We start from the raw sequence: 24,279 nt of genomic DNA on the forward strand, positions 1-24,279 counted from the left end.
CTAATTCCTCTGCCCCTCTCTTGTCTAGGCTTGGAGAGTGAGCCCCTGTACCGGACGCCCCCAGCCTCCACCGGACCCCCAGAACTGAGACAGGCTCTTGACACAGGTGCATAAACCCCTGCATAACACTACATAAAACAGGTGTATGCACTGACTACTGAATAAGAGCGTCTGCTAAATAATTTAAATGTAAAATGTACATAAAACCCTACATAACGTACATAACACAGGTACATAAACCCTACATAACCCTACACAGCACATGTACATCAATCCTACAAACCCCATACATAACACAGGTACATAAACCCTACATAACCCTACACAGCACATGTACATCAATCCTACAAACCCCTACACAACACAGGTACATAATCCTACATAGCACATGTACCTTAACCCTACATAACACAGGTTCATACTATCTGTGCAACTACAAACTAAGTCGTTTTTTTCTCATGTCAGGGCACAAGTTGTGGAGTTACAGTATTTGAGGAGTTGTGGAGTTGCAGTATTTGAGGAGTTGTGGAGTTGCAGTATTTGTATGCAGAATTTGCAGCATGTCAACTCAACAGGTGTCAACCTGCTAGGTATTTAACGGACTCACTGGGCCTAATAAGTCTTGAATATAACCTCTCAGTAGAGCATCTCTCCGGGGTGCTGACTCATACAGAAGGCATACAGTAGATTACTGCTGATAGCCAGAATTGGTAGTCTATCTCAGTAGAGAGAAAGTTGGGAAAGTTTGTGCTGAAGTTCAGGCTGGCTCCACAAGGGAGTGCTCTGACTCTGTAATATTTGCGCAGGCAGAACATAACTCTATCTGAGACCCATCGAGCCCACAGCATTACAAACACAGTGGTGACAGAACCAGTAGAGGCACAATGGTATACACCGCATCTTATACACTCCCACATCTAAATAAGCAATAAGGCCAGAGGGGGTGTGGTATATTTTCTAACATGACTTCAAAATTGGACTTCTATCCATACCTAGGGGCAACAGTGAGCGCTATTACCATAAAGTACGTTTGAGTTTTGCAAGGGCATTGTGGATGGAGTTGGTGGATGGGTGTAATCCCATGACTAGTGATGGACACTAAGTTGAAATGCCTAATTCTGCAGTGAGACTGTGAGAGCATGTTGAACAACATTGAGACTAAGGTCTCTTTTGCAATGGAACCCTGCATTAACACAATTTACAAAATAAAATACAGTGTAATACAAATATTCAAGAAAAACAGTCACATTCCTAAGGCAAGGAGGTCTCCAATCAACATGTTGAACTGCCCAAGAGGCACCAGAACACCCAGTTGTAGGGAATGCTGTAGGTTGTTCCATACACAGGGTCCAAAGACAATTAAAACAGATTTACCTAACTGAGTAAACCGAAGGGATTTCCATAGTTAGCCATCCCTGAGACCAGGTATGGTAACTTGTACGTCTAAAGATTCATAATATGGCCAAAGTGGAGTGCCTGGATACAGCCCTTAGCAGTGGTATGTTGGCCATATACCCCAAACCCCCAAGGTGCCTTATTGCTATTATAAACTGGTTACCAACATAATTAGAACAGTAAACACGTGATGTTGCGTCATACCCGTGGTATGTTGTCTGGAATACCACAGCTTTCAGACAATCAGTATCCAGTACACAAACTACCCGGTTTATAATACACAATATGACACACATCATCTCATACACACTCAGCATATCATACACAAAATAACACATACATTGCCTGGCAAAAGTATTCATCTCTGTTGGCATTTGTCCTATTTTGTTGCATTACAACTTGTAATTTACATTTATTTTTATTTGGATTTCATGTAATGGACATACACACACACACACACAAAAAACTTGTTTCAAAAAATAAATATAAATAAAAAACAGAAAAGTGGTGCATGCATATGTATTCACCCTCTTTGCTATGAAGCCCCTAAATAAGATCTGGTGCAACCAATTACCTTCAGAAGTCACATTATTAGTTAAATAAAGCCCACCTGTGTGCAGTCTAAGTGTCCCATGATCTGTCACATGATCTGTGTATATATAGACCTGTTCTGAAAGGCCCCAGAGACTGCAACACCACTAAGCAAGGGCACCATGAAGACCAAGGAGCTCTCCTAACAGGTCAGGGACAACGTTGTGGAGAAGTACAGATCAGGGCTGGGTTATAAAAACATATCAGAAACTTTGAACATCCCACAGAGCACCATTAAATCCTTTATTAAAAACATGGAAAGAATATGGCACCACAACAAGCCTGCCAAGAGAGTGCCACCCACCAAAACTCATGGACCAGGCAAGGAGGGCATTAATCAGAGAGGCAACAACGAGACCATAGATTACCCTGAAGGAGCTGCAAAGCTCCACAGCGGAGATTGGAGTATCTGTCCATAGGACAAAAAAAAGCCATTGCTTAAAACCTGTTGAGGCTAGGGGGCACCATTTTCACTTTTGGATGAAAGGCGTTCCCAGAGTAAACGGCCTCCTACTCTCTCCCAGATGGGAATATATGCATAGTATTATTACTGGTAGATAGAAACCACTCTGGAGTTTCTAAAACTGTTTGAATTATGTCTGTGAGTATAACAGAACTCATATGGCAGACAAAAACCTGAGACAAAATCCAAACAGGAAACGAGAACTCAATTTAGAAAACAGTGCCATTGGATGTCCACCTTTAGATATGGATGAGAATGCACTTTCTAGGGCTTCCACAATATGTCACCGTCTTTAGATTCTGGTTGTATGATTCTACTATAAAGGTGGGGCTCATAATAGCTCTTTGAGTGGGTGGTCTGGCAGAAAGCCTCGGTTTCATTACGCGTGGTCACGAGAGAGTGTTCTTGCGTTTCTATGCTTTTCTTCAGACAATTAAATTCTCCGGTTGGAACCTTATGGCTGATCAATGTTTAAAACAACCTAAATATGGATTGCATACATCATTTGACTTGTTTCTACGACCTGTAACGGAACTTTTTGAGTTTTTGTCTAGAGGAATTGCTCGTGCTTTTTGAGGATTGAATGCTGGGCTGAACAAGCTAACAACAAGTGGCTAAATTATGGGCTTTTTGGAACTTTATGGAACAAATCAGTCATTTATTGTCGAACTGGGATTCCTGGAACTGCCTTCTGATGAAGATATTCAAAGATAAGTGAATATTTATAGTGTTTTTTGTAGCTTCTGTTGACGCCAAAATGGCAGCTATTTCTTTGGGTTCTGAGCGCCGTTCTCAGATTATTATTTTTCTGTAAAAAAAAAATTGGAAATCTGACACAGCGGTTGCATAGAGGATACATTTATCTTTAATTCTGTGAATAACACTTGCATCTTTTATCAATGTTTATTGTTAGTATTTCTGCAAAATCACTGGATGTTTTGGAATCAAAACATTACTACATTGCGCCAATGTAAACTGAGATTTTTTTATATATATATGCACATTATCGAACAAAACACACAATACATGTATAACATGATGTCCTATGAGTGTCATCTGATGGAGATAATCAAAGGTTAGTGATTCATTTTATCTATATTTATGCTTTTGTGACTGTGAAATATCGCTCTGTGTGTTTTTGAATTTGGTGGTCATCTAACATAAATATATGTTGTGTTTTAGCTGTAAAACATTTTGAAAATCGGACACGATGGGTAGATTAACAAGATGTCTATCTTTCATTTGCTGTATTGGACTTGTTAATGTGTGAAAGTTAAATATTTCTAAATAATATTTTTTTCAGCTGAATGGGAGTGGGTGTTCCCTTTAGGGAACTCCTTTTCCCCCCATAGCCCCAACTTAAAGAAAAAAATAAGAGAGCAGATTTGGTGTTCGCCAAAAGGCATGTCGGAGACTCCCGAAACATATGGAAGAAGGTACTCTGGTCAGATGAGACTAAAATGTAGCTTTTTGGCCATCAAGGAAAATGCAATGTCTGGCACAAACCAACACCTCTCATCACCCCGACAGCACCATCTCCACAGTGAAGCATGGTGGTGGCAGCATCATGATGTGGGGATGTTTTTCATCAGCAGGGACTGGGAAACTGGTCAGAATTGAAGGAATTATGGATGGCGCTAAATACAGGGAAATTCTTGAGGGAAACCTGTTTCAGTCTTCCAGAGTTTTGAGACTGGGACGGAGCTACACCTTCCAGCGGGATAATCACCCTAAACATACTGCTAAAGCAACACTTGAGTGGTTTAAGAAAGATTTAAATGTCTTGGAATGGCCTAGTCAAAGCCCAGACCTCAATCCAATTGAGAATCTGTGGTATGACTTAAAGATTGCAGTACACCAGCGGAACCTATCCAACTTGAAGGAGCTGGAGCAGTTTTGCCTATGAAGAAATCCCAGTGGCAAGATGTGCAAAGCTTATAGAGACATACTCCAAGAGACTTGCAGCTGTAATTGCTGCAAAAGGTGGCTTTACAAAGTATTGACTTGGGGGGGTGAATAGTTATGCACGCTCAAGTTTTCTGTTTTTTTGTCTTGTTTCTTGTTTGTTTCACAATAAAAACAAATATTTTGCATCTTCAAAGTGGTAGGCATGTTGTGTAAATCAAATGATACAACTCCCCCCCAAAAAATCCATTTTAATTCCAGGTTGTAAAGGCAACAAAATGGGAAAAATACCAAGGGGGGCAAAAACTTTCGCAAGCCACTGTAGCATGTACGCAGTTTCAGACATAGAACTACATGTAGAACACATACAGTGTAGAATTATAAGATCGCAATGGTTTAGTTATCTCTATTGAATTGAATTGAATGTATTTATGTAACAGACAACAAAATGTGCAATGTTGTATCATTTACGTATGAATTAAAACACTTGTTTCCAAAGTGGTCCTCGATGGTAAAAACAATAACACATAAATGATTAAAAGGCAAGACAAAATTATGAACAACCATAAATGCATTAATTTATATTGACATCCTAGAAAGTGACACTATTCCCTGCACTTTTCCCTAACCTTAAAAATCAACCATTTTCATTTCACATTTCGACCTTAAAAAACTATTTATTCATTGCACATAATATCTATCACTCAAATACATACACCTGACCAGCAGTAGGGGACACAAGGGGCAGTGGAGTGGTTTAACTTAGACAAACTTGTCCAAATGAAAACCTTTGCCTGCTTTTTAAAACTACAGTGCCTTGCGAAAGTATTCGGCCCCCTTGAACTTTGCGACCTTTTGCCACTTTTCAGGCTTCAAACATAAAGATATAAAACTGTATTTTTTTGTGTAGAATCAACAACAAGTGGGACACAATCATGAAGTGGAACGACATTTATTGGATATTTCAAACTTTTTTAACAAATCAAAAACTGAAAAATTGGGCGTGCAAAATTATTCAGCCCCTTTACTTTCAGTGCAGCAAACTCTCCAGAAGTTCAGTGAGGATCTCTGAATGATCCAATGTTGACCTAAATGACTAATGATGATAAATACAATCCACCTGTGTGCTGTGTGTAATCAAGTCTCTGTATAAATGCACCTGCACTGTGATAGTCTCAGAGGTCCGTTAAAAGCGCAGAGAGCATCATGAAGAACAAGGAACACACCAGGCAGGTCCGAGATACTGTTGTGAAGAAGTTTAAAGCTGGATTTGGATACAAAAAGATTTCCCAAGCTTTAAACATCCCAAGGAGCACTGTGCAAGCGATAATATTGAAATGGAAGGAGTATCAGACCACTGCAAATCTACCAAGACCTGGCCGTCCCTCTAAACTTTCAGCTCATACAAGGAGAAGACTGATCAGAGATGCAGCCAAGAGGCCCATGATCACTCTGGATGAACTGCAGAGATCTACAGCTGAGGTGGGAGACTCTGTCCATAGGACAACAATCAATCGTATATTGCACAAATCTGGCCTTTATGGAAGAGTGGCAAGAAGAAAGCCATTTCTTAAAGATATCCAGAAAAAGTGTCGTTTAAAGTTTGCCACAAGCCACCTGGGAGACACACCAAACATGTGGAAGAAGGTGCCCTGGTCAGATGAAACCAAAATTGAACTTTTTGGCAACAATGCAAAACGTTATGTTTGGCGTAAAAGCAACACAGCTCATCACCCTGAGCACACCATCCCCACTTTCAAACATGGTGGTGGCAGCATCATGGTTTGGGCCTGCTTTTCTTCAGCAGGGACAGGGAAGATGGATGGAGCCAAATACAGGACCATTCTGGAAGAAAACCTGATGGAGTCTGCAAAAGACCTGAGGCTGGGACGGAGATTTGTCTTCCAACAAGACAATGATCCAAAACATAAAGCAAAATCTACAATGGAATGGTTCAAAAATAAACATATCCAGGTGTTAGAATGGCCAAGTCAAAGTCCAGACCTGAATCCAATCGAGAATCTGTGGAAAGAACTGAAAACTGCTGTTCACAAATGCTCTCCATCCAACCTCACTGAGCTCGAGCTGTTTTGCAAGGAGGAATGGGAAAAAATGTCAGTCTCTCGATGTGTAAAACTGATAGAGACATACCCCAAGCGACTTACAGCTGTAATCGCAGCAAAGGGTGGCGCTACAAAGTATTAATTTAAGGGGGCTGAATAATTTTGCACGCCCAATTTTTCCGTTTTTGATTTGTTAAAAAAGTTTCAAATATCCAATAAATGTCGTTCCACTTCATGATTGTGTCCCACTTGTTGTTGATTCTTCACAAAAAAATACAGTTTTATATCTTTATGTTTGAAGCCTGAAATGTGGCAAAAGGTCGCAAAGTTCAAGGGGGCCGAATACTTTCGCAAGGCACTGTAACACTAGCTCTGGTATTGTAACGGTTAAGGACCATATCAATGTTGTTTTTCATATATCCTGAGGCACGATCTTTTAAGAGGTCAAACATATGATTGAGTTTAAGTTGGCCCACTCTGGACTCCAGAGGCAACAAGCCCACCTCCTGGAACTCCTGTACCCCATGAGGGTCCTTGGGGGGTCATTCAGCATATACCTGATAACATTATTTACATGACTGGCATTTCCCCTTTTCAGCTTTTTGATGGCCCACAATACCAAGCAGAGCAGGCATAATCAAAATGACACTGAATCAAGGTTGAGACAAACAATTTAAGTTTCTATGCATGGTTGGGTAGGTTACTTTTTAAATGTAATATGTTACAGTTACTAGGTGTCTAGTTACTACCTGTCCAAAATTGTAATCAGTAATGTCAATTTTGGATTACCTAAACTCAGTAACTTAATCTGATTACTTTTGGATTACTTTCTCTTTAAGGGTCATTGGAAGAAGACAAAAAGGATTCATCAAACACATTTGAAACGCAATTTTTCAAAAGTAATCTGATTACAATATTTTTGTTGGTAACGTAACCGACTAGTTTTTTTGTTGTTGAATAATCAGATTACATGTAATTAGTTACTTCCCAATCCTGTCTCTATGGTCTATAAAGGTTGCAGAACTATAACTGTTTCATTATTTATCATCAATGAACCTATATGAATCTTCACTGCAAAAAGTAATATTTCTCTTTTGAATTCTATTTATGATAGTTGTTTAGAGTGGTATAGGTTTGCACACAATCAAACACACACACACACTTGGCCTCCTCATCCCGGGGGAAATAAGGGGTCAATGCGAGGGTAAAGACGTGTATGTAATCAAAGAAATTGACAAAGAAGAGTTGACTCCCAGTAATATAGTTGATACAGACATACATATTGGCAGACATAAATAGGGATGAGAGAATTCAACACAAATGTACAGTACATGCAGAAATGCACACATATGCACATACATTACAGGCATGGAAAGAGCAAGGCTAGCTAACATACATGAACAGGTCATATATGTGACCAGGAGTAGACATGGGAGAGGGAAATAATGTATAGAAATGGGTTGACACATGACTCTTATACATGCATACCTGTAAAGGCACACACACGTCCAATGCTCTTAGTGGGGAGAGGAAGAGTGGGAGGAAGACATTACTAATGGAACAGATAAAACAGAGAGAGAATATTAGAAAAACAGCTAGACAGAAATCTCTCTGTCTCTCTCTCTCTGAGAATGTCTCTTTGTGCAGTGTGGTAAGGTCTTTGTTATGTAGGAAGTGTTAATGGTACACGGGATGGGGGTAGGATAATGTATTTCTGAGAAAGGCAGTTTCCATGCAGACAGTTTTCCTCTCTGTGTTTTGGCTGAGGTGTTCTCTTCAGTGCATGGGTCCTGTTGTTATGTAATAGGGAGTTGTTACATAGGGCATAAGCTCTCACGCTATTCCACAACCCTCTCAGCAATTTGGCATGGACAAGGTATCAAATCAAAGTCAAATCAAATTGTATTGCTCACATACACATATTTAGCAGATGCTATTGTGGGTGTATCGAAATGCTTGTGTTCCTAGCTCCAAAAGTGCAGTAGTATCTAACAATTCACAACAATACGCACAAATCTAAAAGTAAAATTATGGAATTATTATTATGATAATAGAATCCTCAACACTGGAGACCCTCAGGGGTGCGTGCTCATTCCCCTCCTGTACTCATGACTGCACGGCCAGGCACGACTCCAACACCATCATTAAGTTTGCCGATGACACAACAGTGGTAGGCCTGATCACCGACAACGATGAGACAGCCTTTAGGAAGGAGGTCCTGGCTGTGCGGTGCCCAGACAATAACCTTTCCTTCAACGTGATCAAGACAAAGGAGATGATTGTGGACTATAGAAAAAGGAGGCCCGAGCACGCCCCCATTCTAATTGACGGGGCTGTAGTGGAGCAGGTTGGGAGCTTCAAGTTCCTTGGTGTCCACATCACCAATAAACTATCATGGTCCAAACACACCAAGACAGTCGTGAAGAGAGTACGACAAAGCCTATTCCCCCTCAGGAGTCTGACAAGATTTGGCATGGGTCCTCAGATCCTCAAAAAGTTATACAGCTACACCATCGAGCGCATCCTGACTGGTTGCATCATTGCCTGGTATGGCAACTGCTCGGCCTCCGACCGCAAGGCACTACAGAGGGTAGTGTGTACGGCTCAGTACATCACTGGGGCCAAGCTTCCTGCCATCCATGACCTCTATAACAGGCAGTGTCAGAGGAAGGCCCTAAAAATGATCAATGACTTCAGCCACCCTAGTCATAGACTTTTCTCTTTGCTACCGCACGGCAAGCAGTGCCGGAATGCCAAGCCTAGGTCCAAAAGGCTTCTTAACAGTTTTTAACACCAAACCATAAGACTCCTGAACAGCTAATCAAATGGCTACCCAGACTATTTGCATTGCCCCCCCCTCCTCCTCTTTTACGTTGCTACTCTCTGTTTATTATCTATGCATAGTCACTTTAACTCTACCTACCTTAACTCTACCTACCTCAATTACCTTGACTAACCGGTGCACATTGACTCTGTCAAATGAACGCCTCGGCTGATGACACCAACGCTTCGGCCTCTTCTTCAGGAAAAAGTGGGGGGAGGTGAACCCGAACTGACACTAGAACGGCGACAGTCCAGTGGACGAGTTCTGCAGTGTGTTGTGAGCATATTCCTCCCAGACAAGGAACTTGCTCCAGTTGCTTGCCTGGATGGAGACAAAGCAGAGGAGGAACTTCTCCAGCTCCTGGTTGGCCCTCTCCATTTTCCCATTCGACTGTGGGTGGAATCTAGAGGAGAGACTCACTGACGCCCCCAACAGGGAGCAGGGGGCTTTCCAATACCGTGCGGCGAACTGGGGCCCACGATCCGAGATAATATCCTGGGGAAGTCCATGTAGTCGAAATATATGGGTAATCATGAGATCAGCGGTCTACTTCGCTGAAGGCATGTTGGGTAAGACAATGAAATGGGCTGCCTTGGAGAAACGATCAACGACCACCAGGATAGTGGTAAGCCCTTGGGATGGAGGTAGCCCTGGGATAAAGTCTACGGACAGGTGGGACCAGGGCAGACTGGGGATGGGCAGAGGTTGTAGTAACCCAGCCAGTCGCTGTCATGTGGACTTGCTTTGGGCACAGGTGGAACAGGCCACAACACAGGATCTCACAAAAAATCTACCAAAAAACAAAACAAATCTACCAAAATGTCCTATTGTGTACCTTAGTAGCGCTTCCCTTCCTCCTCTTTCTACAAAGGATCTCACATCTTCAATCATGTTGGACCACCAGAATTTCCGCCTCTAGAACTCCAGTGTCCGATTAACCCCTGGATGCCCAGTTAATTTAGAGGAATGTCCCGGTTGTAGTACTCGGGAACACGCTGATCGTGGAACGTTATGTCTGTTAGTGGGACCCCCGCCAGGGTCAGGTTCTCGGGTCTGGGCTTGTCGTACCCTGGTCTCAATACTCCATATAACAGGGGCCACATTGTGGGAGCTGTGGATGGTGGGCTCGGAGTCCCTCTCCTCGTTAGAGACATCATGTTGGCGGGACAGAGTGTCTGCTTTCTGATTCTTGGATCCTGGGCGATAGGCTAGTGTGAAATCGAACTTGTTAAAAAACAGAGCCCACCTAGCCTGGCGAGGGTTCAACCTCTTGGCTTCTTGAATGGAGACCAAGTTTTTATGATCCGTCCAGATCATGAAAGGTTGAGGTTCCCCCTCCAACCAGTGTCTCCATCCATCAAGGGCCTACTTATCTGCCAAGAGCTCCTGGTTGCATTCCCCTGGCGAGAACCGCTTCAAGAGAAAGGCGCATGGGTGCAGTTTCTTGTCCTCCTTGTTCCACTGTGAAGGACTGCCCCTGCTCTGGTGTCCGAGGCTTCCACCTCTACCACAGAGGGATGAGTAGGATCAGGATGAACGAGGATGGGTCCGGAGGTGAAATGTCCCTTGAGCTCCATGAATGAAAGTTGCTTATAAAACATAAAAGGTGGGACGGGGCCAGTCGGCGACCGCCTCAAACTTTATGGGGGCCATTTGGATGCCTGTGGTAGAGATAGGATGCTCTCGATTGTGCATCTGTAAAAGTTTGTGAGGGTCTTAGGGGCCAAGCCAAATTTCTCCAGCCTCCTGAAGTTGAAGAGGCGCTGTTGCGCCGCCTTCACCACACTGTCTGTGTGGGTCGGCCAATTCATATTGTCAGTGATGTGTACACCGAGGAACTTGAAGCTATTCACCTTCTCCACTGCGGTCAGGTCGATGTGGATGGGGGGGTGCTCCCTCTGCTGTTTTCTGAAGTCCCCAATCAGCTCCTTCGTTTTGTTGACGTTGAGGGAGAGGTTATTTTCCTGGCACCACCCTGCCAGGGCCCTCACCGCCTCCCTGTAGGCTGTCTCGTCACTGTTAGTAATCAGGCCTACTACTGTTGTGTAAACTCTGCAAACTTGATGATTGAGTTGCAGGCCTGTGTTGCCTTTGAGTGATGGGTGAACAGGGAGAGCAGGAGGGAGCTGAGCATGCACTCTTGTGGGGCCACTGTGTTGAGGACCAGTGAAGTGGAGGTGTTGTTTCGTACCTTAATTATGAGTTTGGAGGGTACTATGGTGTTGAAGGCTGAGGTATAGTCAATGAACAGCATGATGGCCACAGAGTGCATGATTGTGTGTGTGTGCGTGTGTGTGCGTGTGTGTGTGTATACTGTATATACAGTGCCTTGCAAAAGTGTTTTACGATTTTGTTGCATTATAGCCTGTAATTTAAATTGATCTTTATTTGGATTTCATGTAATAGACATGCACAAAATAGTCCAAATTGGTGAAGTGAAATGAATTATTTATTTTTTTATGTAAAAGTGGTGCGTGCATATGTATTCACCCCCTTTGATATGAAGCACTAAATAAGATCTGGTGCATCCAATTACCTTCAGAAGTCACCTAATAAGAAATAAAGTCCACCTGCATGCAATCTGTGTGTTATATGATCTCAGTATATATACACCTGTTCTGAAAGGCCCTAGAGTCTGCAACACCACTAAGCAAGGGGCACCAAGGACCAAGGAGCTCTCCAAACAGGTCAGGGACAAAGTTGTAGAGAAGTACAGATCAGGGTTGGGTTATAAAAAAATATCCGAAACAATAAACAATCCAAAAATCAACCATGAAGCTCGTGGCTATAGTGCCAACAAACAAAGACAACTTCCCACACAGAAAGTAGGGAAAAGGGCTACCTAAGTATGGTTCCCAATCAGAGACAACGATAGACAGCTGTCCCTGTTTGAGAACCATACCCGGCCAAAACATAGAAACACAAATCATAGAAAACGAAACCTAGAATGCCTACCCCAAATCACACCCTGACAAAACCAAATAGAGACATTAAAAGGCTCTCTACGGTCAGGGCGTGACAGTAACCCCCCCCCCCAAAGGTGCGGACTCCGGCCGCAAAACCTGAACCTATAGGGGAGGGTCTGGGTGGGCATCCATCCGCGGTGATGGCTCAGGTGCAGGACGCAGACCCCGCTCCACCACTGGCTCACCCCACTTTGGTGGCACCTCTGGTGCGGGGACCCTCATCGCTGACCCTGGACTGGGGACCCTCGTAGCGGGTCCCGGACTGGGCGCCTTCATTGCGGGCGCCGGACTGGAGGCCGTCTCTGGAGGCTCCGGACTGGAGATCGTCGCTGGAGGCTCCGGACTGGAGGCCGTCGTTGGAGGCTTCGTGCCATGACTCCTCACTGGAGGCTTCGTGCCTTGGATCACCACTGGAGGCTTCTTGCCATGGATCATCACTGGAGGCTTCTTGCCATGGATCATCACTGGAGGCTTCGTGCCATGGATCATCACTGGAGGCTTCTTGCCATGGATCATCACTGGAGGCTTCTTGCCATGGATCATCACTGGAGGCTTCGTGCCCTGGATCATCACTAGAGGCTTCGTGCCATGGATCATCACTGGAGCAGGCTTAGTTCTTGGCAGAGGCACCAGATACACTGGGCCATGGAGGCGCACTGGCGGCCTCGAGCGCAGAGCTGGCACAACCCGTTCTGGCTGGATGCCCACTTCCACCCGGCAAATGCGGGACGCTGGCACAGAGCACACCGGCCTGTGAATGCTCACTCGAGACACCGTGCGCATCACCCCATAACACAGTGCATGACCAGTCACATGCTCGCCCCGGTAAGCACGGGGAGTTGGCTCAGGTCTGAATCCTGACTCTGCCACACTTCCCATGTGCCCCCCCAAAAACATTTTTTGGAGTGGCCTCCCGGTCTTTAGTGCCAGCCGTGACCCTGTGTAAACCTGGGCCCTCTTTCTCGCTGCCTCCCCCTTCCTCTCTGCTTCCAGCTGCTCCCACAGCAGGCGATCCTTTCCCGCCAGGATCTCCTCCCATGCCCAGGATCCCCTGCCATTTAGGAGGTCCTCCTCCCACCACGCTGCTTGGTCCGTTTGTGGTGGGAATTTCTGCCACAGCCTTCGAAAGACCTGGACCACGGTGTTTGTTTCACAAGAAAAAAAATATTTTGCATCTTCAAAGTGGTAGGCATGTTGTGTAAATAAAATTATACAAACCCCTACCCAAAAAATTATTTTATTTCCAGGTTGTAAGGCAACAAAATAGGAAAATGCCAAGGGGGTGAATACTTTCACAAGCCACTGTATATATAAACTAAAAAAGAAACGTCCTCTCATTGTCAACTGAGTTTATTTTCAGCAAACTTAACATGTGTAAATATTTGTATGACCATAACAAGATTCAACAACTGAGACAGAAATTTAACCAATTCCATAGACGTGACTAACAGATATGGAATAATGTGTCCCTGAACAAAGGGGGGGCGGGGGGGTCAAAATCAAAAGTAACAGTCAGCATCTGGTATGGGCACCAGCTGCATTAACCTTTCTGATCTCCCCATCCCGGATCCGGGTTCGTGAATACAGACTCAAGCTCATTACCATAACGCAACGTTAACTATTCATGAAAATCGCAAATGAAATGAAATAAATATGCTAGCTCTCAAGCTTAGCCTTTTGTTAACAACACTGTCATCTCAGATTTTCAAAATATGCTTCTCAACCATTGCAAAACAAGCATTTGTGTAACAGTATTGATGGCTAACGTAGCATTTAGCATTAGCATTCAGCTGGCAACATTTACACAAAAAAACAGAAAAGCATTCAAAAAAATCATTTACCTTTGAAGAACTTCAGATGTTTTCAATGAGGAGACTCTCAGATAGCAAATGTTCAGTTTTTCCTGAAAGATTATTTGTTTAGGACAAATCGCTCCGTTTTCTGCGTCACGTTTATGAAAAAACCCCTGTATCCAGGATTGTGTAAATCTATCTGCAAGCTCATTAGCATAACACAACGTTAACTATTTATGAAAATCGCAAATGAAATGAAATAAATATGCCATCTCTCAAGCTTAGCCTTTTGTAAACAACACTGTCATCTCAGATTTTCAAAATATGCTTCTCAACCATAGGAAAACAATAATTTGTGTAAAAGTAGCTAGCTAGAGTTAGCATTTCGCGTTAGCATTTAGCGTTAGCATTAGCGTTAGCATCCAGCACGCAACATTAACAAAAACATAAAAGCCTTCAAATAAAATCATTTACCTTTGAAGAACTTCTGATGTTTTCAATGAGGATACTCTCAGTTAGATAGCAGATGCTCAGTTTTTCCAAAAAGATTCCTTGTGTATTAGAAATAGCTCCGTTTTATACATCACATTTGGCTACCAAAAAAAATCCATAAATTCAGTCCTCAAAACGCAAACTTTTTTCCAAATTAACTCCATAATATCGACTGAAAACATGGCAAACGTTGTTTAGAATCAATCATCAAGGTGTTTTTCACATATCTCTTCATTGATACATCGTTCTTGGACACATGCTTTCTCCCCTGAATCAAATGGTAAAGTAGAAGCAGCTGGCAATTGCGCACCGAATTCGACGCAGGACACCAGGCGGACACTTGGAAAATGTAGTCTCTTATGGTCAATCTTCCAATGATATGCCTACAAATACGTCACAATGCTGCTAAGACCTTGGGCGAACGACAGAAAGTGTAGGCTCATTCGTTGCGCAATCACAGCCATATAAGGAGAGAATGGAAAACAGAGCTTCAGAAATTCTGCTAATTCCTGGGTGATGCATCATCTTGGTTTCGCCTGTAGAATGAGTTCTGGGGCACTTACAGACAAAAGATTCTGAAACTTCAGAGTGTTTTCTTTCCAAAACTGTCAAGAATATGCATAGTCGAGCATCTTTTCGTGACAAAATATCGCGCTTAAAACGGGAACGTTTTTTATCCAAAAATGAAATAGCGCCCCTAGAGCTCTAACTGGTTAAGTACTGCAGTGCATCTCCTCCTCATGGACTGCACCATATTTGCCAGTTCTTACTGTGAGATGTTACCCCACTTTTCCACCAAGGCACCTGCATGTTCCCGGACATTTCTGGGGGAGCGGGGTGGCCCTAGTCCTCACCCTCCGATCCAAAAGGTACCAGACATGCTCAATGGGATTGAGATCCGGGCTCTTCGCTGGCCATGGCAGAACACTGACATTCCTGTCTTGCAGGAAATCACTCACAGAACTAGCAGTTGGCTGGTGGCATTGTCATGCTGGAGGGTCATGTCAGGATGAGCCTGCAGGAAGGGTATCACATGAGGGAGGAGGATGTCTTCCCTGTAACGCACAGCATTGAGATTGCCTGCAATGACAGCAAGCTCAGTTCGATGATGCTGTGACACACCGCACCAGACCATGACGGACCCTCCACCTCGATCCTGCTCCAGAGTACAGGCCTCGGTGTAACACTCATTCCTTTGACGATAAACGCGAATCTGACCATCACCCCTGGTGAGACAAAACTGCGACTCGTCAGTGAAGAACACTTTGTGCCAGTCCTGTCTGGTCCAGCGATGGTGGGTTTGTGCCCATAGGCGACGTTGTTGCCGGTGATGTCTGGTGAGGACCTACCTTACAACAGGCCTACAAGCCCTCAGTCCATCCTCTCTCAGCCTTTTGAGGACAGTCTGAGCACTGATGGAGGGATTGTGCGTTCCTGGTGTAACTCGGGCAGTTGTTGTTGCCATCCGGTACCTGTCCCGCAGGTGTGATGTTCGGATGTATTGATCCTGTGCAGGTGTTGTTACACATGGTCTGCCACTGCGAGGACGATCAGCTGTCCGTCCTCTTTACCTGTAGCGCTGTCTTAGGCGTCTCACAGTACGGACATTGCAATTATTGCCCTGGCCACATCTGCAGTCCTCTTGCAGCATGCCTAAGGCACGTTCACGCAGATGAGCAGGGACCCTGGGCATCTTTCTTTTGGTGTTTTTTAGAGTCAGTAGAAAGGCATCTTTAGTGTCCTAATTTTTCATAACTGTGACCTTAATTGCCTACCGTCTGTAAGCTGTTATTGTCTTAACGACCGTTCCACAGTTGCATGTTCATTCATTGTTTATGGTTCATTGAACAAGCATGGGAAACCCTTTACAATGAAGATCTGTGAAGATATTTATTTTTTTGCTGAGTTTGTGTGTGTGTGTGTGTATGTGTGTGTGTGTGTGTGTGTGTGTGTGTGTGTGTGTGTGTGTGTGTGTGTGTGTGTGTGTGTGTGTGAAACCTGTCTAGAACCATTACCTCATTGAGCAGACTGCCGATTGGTAAATGGCACGGGCGTTAACATTGTGACAGCTAGCTGTTTTTAGCTGTTAGTTAACAGTGTTTGGGAGTAATAAACTACATTTTGCAGGAGCTTGGTGGTAGTTGAACTAAATTCAAATCATGGTAGTGTTTTACATTTTTTCCATGTAGCGGTGTAGCTAACTACTGGAACGACACACAACTTTTTTAATATAAAATAAAATATGGGTGAAGTAGGCAAGAATATCAGATCTTCCTAATTCTCACTTGAAACATATTTCTGGTGTTTAATAGGCTAAATTACACATTCTGTTATCATCTGACTCCAGAGTGATCTGTTCTTGCAATTTGTAGTCTATGACATTTTAGATTTAGATAGAATTCTTCACAAATCAGTTTGGATGTAGTGAACTACTTTGTCAAAGTAGCATTAGTTAAGTAAAAGGGCAGTTTTAGTGTAGCTTAACTTCTTACAGTGTGAAGTAATTGCTAGTTTGGTAAACTATGATTTCAGAGTAGCATCCCCAACACTGTTGGTTGAGTGATGCCCACGCTCCTTGTTGTTTTAGTTGCACGGTAACAGACCTGGTATATGAATCACGCTGATTACATGCATGCAGTCATCCAGACGCCAACTTCTCTGGCATAGAGTGAGAACAGTTTTGGAGAGGATGACTCATACACACACACACACACACTCTGCAGAACAATTATATGAGACCGCCGCTGAAAACACAGGGGAGATTGACGTACTAACACAACTCGCTAATTGCCTAATAGAGGTGAAGTGCATACCTACCGGTACTAATTGCTGATTGCATAGGAGATTAGAAACCACTCCCCCTTCAATACAGCCACTGATTACCAAAACAACAACAATCACAAGTTGCCCTGCCCCTTAATCCTGGTTGATCTCAACAATCAGCTGCAAGTTATGAGCATTCAGAAGTTCACACACCAAGTAGGCTTCTGGGAAGACAGACAGCACTTAAAGTAGATGGCCCTAGCTAGCAAAAAGAGAGTACTAGACAAGAACAGATTAAGACATTTCTCCTTATTACTCCTGGAAATAGCAGACACAACCAAGCACGCACACACACGTACATAGTTACACGTTCAACTCATAGTTTCACACACAGCCAGTCACCTGTATTTTTTATGAATAAACCCTGGGACTGGGATCTGTAGTTTTACCAAATCACCCGAACCGCCTCATCTCCTCTTCGGCATCTCCATCCTGCCTGGATGATGCCTAGGAACAGAGTCACACCCTCTATGCCCGATGAAGATACAGAGAGCCTACACACACCCATGTCATACCTTCACCCCCTTTCTTCACACCTTCTCTGCCTCTTCACCCACTCTTTTTTTATTCATTAATTCATCACTGTCCCTTTTTCCCCTCCCTACCTCTGAGACAGGATGCGCTGAGATCAGGAAATCACACATAAAAACCACTCCCTCCACTCTTTCCTCTTCTCCTATTGGATTCAGATGATGTCAATATGTCTCCCTGTCTTTCTCCCTCTCTTTCTCTGTCACCATCTTTCTCTTTCTCTTTTTCATTATATCTTGCCAGTTGACACTGTGGGCGTGTTCTACGTTAGAATCTGTTACCAAATCTCCCAAACCTCCACATCTCCTCTTCGAGCATCTCCATCCTGCCTGGACGATGCCTAGGAACAGAGTCACACCCTCTATGCCCAATGAAGACACGGAGAGCCTACACACACCCACGTCATACCTTCACCCCCTTTCTTCCCACCTTCTCTGCCTCTTCACCCACTCTTTTTTCATTCACTCATTCATCATCATTCCCTTTTCCCCTCCCTACTGTGACAGGACCCATTAAGATCAGGAAAACACAAATTAAACCACTCCTTCCTCTTCTCCTATTGGCTTCAGGTGTTGTCACCGTGTGCCGTATGCACTCGTCGATAACCTATCAGAGGCCAGCGTTGGTTTTACAGTCGGCCGGGGATTTCTCTCCTAGCTGCTCTTCTGCTGCCTACGCTCGTACACAGACCACAGCCATATACCTACCTACATTACCTAGCTACTGTACGTACGCCTTTTGTTTTATAGCAGTCATTTAACTAAAGCTGCGTGATTAACAGAAAGGGAGCGGTGGTTTGTCACCAAGCGAGCTACGACTTCCTTCTTTTTTTCCTTCTGGGGAAGGAACGCTGTTAAAGCCTGCCCCCCGCGGGAAGGGGATGATGCGATGCCTCTCTCTCAGTGGTATTGTCGATTTGTTTGCCCATTTGTTCAGCAGTATAATTCCTTAGTCAGCCTGGACGGAGACGTGAGAGGCTCTTCTAGTCATTCTCTCCTGTCATTAACTCCTATCAGCCCTAATACATTATTATATTATATTGGAAAGCTGGGCTCTCAGTCCTCACACATTCTAGTGCTGAGCTCAGCTGTCTCATGTGTTGCTTCCTGATGATACAGTACGCAGAGTAGCACTGTACTGGGGTGGATATTGTATGGGTAGGCCATTACCCTCAATGGTGGCATAATTGTGTATCAGGTTGTCCTTTTCCACTCTAAATTCTTCCACAATCCTATCCTCCCAGTAACACTTTATACACTATGTTCCAATTAGTCTGCTGCAGTTTGTACCTCTGACATTTTGTCCTAACCCTTTCCCTTCTCTCCCCTCCACTTCCACTTGTCCTCTCACCTCCTGCTATCTTCCACTCAGTGGTGTGAGAGGAGGTAAAGCATCCGTCTCTCCCTCTCTCTGGTGATGATGTCACCTCTTAGCAGAGCAGCAGCAGTCCAATGTTCTTGGAGTCAGGCCTCTTATGACAGAGCAGAGAAACACTAAGCGTGGATCATTCTTTCTCAATCTGCCCCTCGGTTTCCCAACATGTCTCCCTCTCTATCTCTATCCCTCTATCTCTACCTCTCCCTCCCTATTCTTTCTCCCTCTATCATCATCTCTCTCCTTCATTATCTTTTGCCAGTTGGCATTGTGGTGCTGTTCTATGTTTGATGCTGTTCTGACTGTTTATTTTTCTGGGAGCGCTGTGTGTTTTCTGTGTTGGGTGCTCTAGCCCTGTCCTGTCCTGGCTCCAGTCCTCCTTACCCTCAGACCTCACTGTTTAACCCTCAGCACTTCCTTCCTCGCCACTGGCCTAGTGTCTACGCATACCTGTATACTTGAACAGCATGTCAAGGACAGATGGGTAGACAGAGAAGTGAATGAATTCACATTCACGCACACAGGCAGTCACACACACCCACACACACACTGACATGCAGGAATGAGACTTGTCGTCTTCACCGATATTTTCCTCTCTGAGAGGGCGTCGAATTTACTGGAAGTGTCCTGTGTTACAGCCAACAGCAGAGTACTGCTTATACAACATACAGTACGGTTAGTGACACTGACAACAGTGCCGGGAACTTAGGGACAGTTACTAGAACCAGGAAACCAGAACCAGGGTTGTGGGGAAAAAAGTTGTGTTGAACGCTTACTTTATTATACCTTGTGAAGCAACTCAAGTCCAAGAAAGACAGTAAGACACACTTGAATCCTTACAAAAAAAATATGTGTCATCAGTATCAGAAACTCAGAGACCAAAATCTAAAACAACAGACTAGTATTAGGGGTTCCTGCAGATGCAGATATGCACACTTCTCCATCTTGCGCAATTGCACACTTCTCCATCTTGGTATTACGGAGGAGAGAACGGGGTAGACTTGAGATACCAACTCTCAACTTTCAAGGAACATGTCATTGATATGTCATCAATCAGATGCATTCCATCCCTACGGTACATACCAGGGATAATTGCGTAATGGCAGGGTTGCGGATTGTCTTCCCTGAAATGTGTTCACTTGTTTATCTTCTGGTCCACACTGGAACATCCAGCTCCTCCGCTGTGTTATATCAGAGAAAACCACTGTTGTCCCGGTAAACATTTGGATGACCACCTCTAAATCTGCTCATCTGCCACACCAGTTCCATCCCCTTTGTGTATCCCATGTCGTTTCCACCAAGGTGGATGACTAGGATGTCAGGGATAGAAGTATCACAGGCCCTCTACACCAATCAGTTAGTGCCACTTCATGCCGTGCTATCTGAGCCACCTGCTGTGACAGTCAATAATGTACTTAAGTGTCAGGCGTGTGCGTACTTGTGGTGAAGTCAGGTGCAGGGGAGCAGGGAATTGTGAACAGGCACACACTTTATTTTGTCAGGAGAAAGATAACAGACGGACGCAGCAGCGTCAAAAACCTCCAGCCAACAAGGCAAAGTGTAAAGAGCACAAAAACAGTCACAAAACAAAACAATTCAAAAAAGCTTTGTGAAAATAACACGGAAAATAATGGACGCCTGCCTGTCACGCTACAAAACACGTAACACACAAACAATATCACACAAAGACATGAGGGAGAACAGAGGAATAAATAAATGCAGTGTGATTGGGAATTGTAAACCAGGTGTATAAAACAAGACAATACAAATGGATAAATGAAAAATGGAGAGGCGATGGCTAGAAAGCCGGTGACGTCGACCGCTGAACGCCGCCCGAACAAGGAGAGGAGCCGACTTCGGTGGAAGTCGTGACAGTAACCCCCCCCCCCCAAGCACCCAGCACCTCTCCTCCGGACCGTACCCCTCCCACTCCATGAGGTACTAAAAGCCCACCGCCCAACGCCTCGAATCCAAGATGGAACGAACGGAGTACGCCGGGGGCCCCCTCAATGTCCAAAGGGGGCGGAGGAACCTCCCGCACCTCAGACTCCTGGAGCAGACCAGCCTCCACCGGCCTGAGGAGAGACACATGGAACGAGGGGTTAATATTGTAATCGGGGGGAAGCTGTAACCTATAACACACCTCGTTCACTCTCCTCAGGACTTTGAATGGCCCCACAAACCGCGGGCCCAGCTTCCAGCAGGGCAGGCGGAGGGGCAGGTTTCGGGTCGAGAGCCGGTGCGAACACCGGGGCCTGACTGTGGTGACGGTCCGCGCTGGACTTTTGGCGCAGTGCGGCCTGCTGGAGGTGACCATGGGCAGCAGCCTAATTCATACTCTTGAGAGGAATAATGGACATTGTCCTGCTATTAAAATAATGTACGTCATTAGGTTGTATGTTTTTTTAGATATAGGCCTATTGTAAATGTGTATTATTGTAGCATCACCATATTTATTGCAGAAAGAAATACAAATACACACGTCATTTTAAGCTACATGTTAATTTGACAGAAATAATAAACTGCCCATTGATCAGCACAGCAATTGATAAAACAGAAACATGTTTGCAAAACAAATGTTCCTGAGCTTATGTTAATATTACACAGGTAAGCTAACGGTTACAGAAATCAGGACTGCAGACAGGCTCTATAGACCTCTATATATGAGTGACTGCGTCCAACACACTACACCTACTGACCAATGACATGTATTGCTAAGGTGAAAGGTTTAACTTTTTCGATATAGAGGGTGCTCTTTTAATTTTTGGGATGAAAAACGTTCCCGTTTTAAACAAGATATTTTGTCACGAAAAAATGCTTGACTATGCATATAATTGACAGCTTTGAAAAGAAAACACTCTGACGTTTCCAAAACTGCAAAGATATTGTCTGTGAGTGCCACAGAACTGATGTTACAGAAAAAACCCAGATAAAAATACAATCAGGAAGTGCCGCATTTTTTGAAACCTCCTCATGGCAAGGACTCCTTATATGGCTGTGGAGGAGCTAGGAGTCAGCTTACCTTTTCCACGTTTTCCCCAAGGTGTCTGCAGCATTGTGACGTATTTGTAGGCATATCATTGGAAGATTGACCATAAGAGACTACATTTACCAGGTGGTCGCTTGGTGTCCTCCGTCGCAATTATTGCGTAATCTCCAGCTGCAGTATTTTTCCGTTTGCCTCTGATGCGAAACCGACTGCCAGGAATGATTTTTCATCGAATAGAATTGTGAAAAACACCTTGAGGATTGATTCTAAACAACGTTTGCCATGTTTCTGTCAATATTATGGAGCTAATTTGGAAAAAAGTTTGGCGTTGTAAGTGACTGCATTTTCGGGTTTTTTTCTTAGCCAAACGTGATGAACAAAACGGAGCTATTTCTCTTACACAAATAATCTTTTTGGAAAAAATGAACATTTGCTATCTAACTGAGAGTCTCGTCATTGAAAACATCCGAAGTTCTTCAAAGGTAAATTATTTTATTTGAATGCTTTTCTTGTTTTTGTGAAAATGTTGCCTGCTGAATGCTAGGCTTAATGCTATGCTAGGCTATCAATACTCTTACACAAATGCTTGTGTAGCTTTGGTTAAAGCATATTTTGAAAATCTGAGATGACAGTGTTGTTAACAAAAGGCTAAGCTTGTGTTTCAGTATTTATTTAATTTCATTTGCGATTTTCATGAATAGGAAACGTTGCGTTATGGTAATGAGCTTGAGGCTATGATTACGCTCCCGGATAGGGGATTGCTCGACGCTAGAGGTTAAGGAAATACAGGCATGCACCACGTTACTACAATACAAAACCACTCGCTCCAACAAGCGTGAAACCGGAAGCTGCGGTTGCTTGATTGACTAGCTAATTTCAACTAGCTATGTTCAGTTCATGTCCTTTGCAGATGCCACATTACTGACAAAAGTTTTTATGCATAAAAACATCTGTAATTGAGTAAAGGGAGATGTAGGGAGATGTTTAATGTGTACGGCGTTCACAGAGCAGCCTGTTAATTACAAACAAAACAGCGAAAGCACGGTTGTTGACAACAAAAAACAACTGATTAATCTCCAGAAACGGACGATGCTCTTGCTGGAATCCATGCAACACTTGAAAAGTTTTAATAGGAGACAGGATGCCATCGGATCATCATCTAATTGGCCTTCACATAGCTCTTAACCAAAGTTTACTGGATGACAATTTATTTTTAACTATGACAAAATAATTTATAACAGATTTATTCCAGTATAATATAGGTTCAGCAAATCCCGTTATTGTTTGGAATACCTTTAAATGTACCTTCAGAGGTCATTCAATTTAATATTCATCAATAATAAAAAAAATCTGTTTCTGGCTAAAGAGTCAAGACTAACAAGGGAAAAACATTAACTAATAGTACAGGTAAAACAAAAAGAACTGGAGGAACTTATTCAAGAACAATCTAATGTAATCTATTACAAAAATGAAGCAAATTGGATGGAATATGGAGAAAAATACACCAAAGTATATTAATCTCTTGGAGACAGAACGGGTCTCCTTCCTGAGCAGTATGTTGGCTGTGTGGTCCCATGGTGTTTATACTTGCATACAATTTTTTTGTACAGATGAACGTGGTACCTTCAGGCGTTTGGAAATAGCTCCCAAGGATGAACAAGACTTGTGGAGGTTTTTTTCTGAGGTCTTTGCTGATTCCTTTTGATTTTCCCATAATGTCAAGCAAAGAGGCATCAAAGTAGATGTCCTAACCGACTTGCCAAAACTATAGTTTGTTAAAAAGAAATTTGTGGAGTGTTTGAAAATGAGTTTTAATGGCTCCAACATAAGAAGTGACTTCAACTGTATCGGTCAAGCTTTTTTGATATATTCAAAGCTCCATTGTTAGATTGTTTTATCTACTCCTATAGAAATGGTAGTCTGTCAGGTACTCAGCAGGAAGGTCTGATTTCACTCTTATTAAAACAAGACCCGTATGGCAAATATAAAGATCCAGTCTGTCTAAAAAACTTGGAGGTCTCTTACACTTCCATGTTGTGATGCAAAAATACTAGCGAAATGCATTCAGAA

The 24,279-nt window shown here is 43.6% G+C and overlaps 1 protein-coding gene and 1 long non-coding RNA gene across 3 annotated transcripts in view; one reads left to right on the top strand and one right to left on the bottom strand.

Annotated features, from left to right (window-relative positions):
- The window catches only part of LOC149984018 (uncharacterized), a 156,758-nt gene extending 141,578 nt beyond the window's left edge, over window positions 1-15,180 (bottom strand). For both annotated transcript variants that reach the window (XR_016495274.1, XR_016495275.1), the window contains exons 1-2: window positions 14,475-15,180; window positions 14,049-14,110 (exon numbers count right to left, since the gene is read on the bottom strand). This is a non-coding gene — a long non-coding RNA (uncharacterized LOC149984018). The remainder of the gene's footprint in view (window positions 1-14,048; window positions 14,111-14,474) is intronic.
- The window catches only part of pik3r3b (phosphoinositide-3-kinase, regulatory subunit 3b (gamma)), a 309,052-nt gene that overhangs the window by 96,924 nt on the left and 187,849 nt on the right, over window positions 1-24,279 (top strand). The window contains exon 4 of the mRNA XM_021599716.3: window positions 29-106. Coding sequence (XP_021455391.1) covers window positions 29-106 — 78 coding nt within the window. The remainder of the gene's footprint in view (window positions 1-28; window positions 107-24,279) is intronic.

This window comes from Oncorhynchus mykiss, chromosome 4, assembly GCF_057628025.1.
Source record: "Oncorhynchus mykiss isolate SJ-2025 chromosome 4, ASM5762802v1, whole genome shotgun sequence".
In the NCBI taxonomy this organism is placed as follows: domain Eukaryota; kingdom Metazoa; phylum Chordata; class Actinopteri; order Salmoniformes; family Salmonidae; genus Oncorhynchus; species Oncorhynchus mykiss.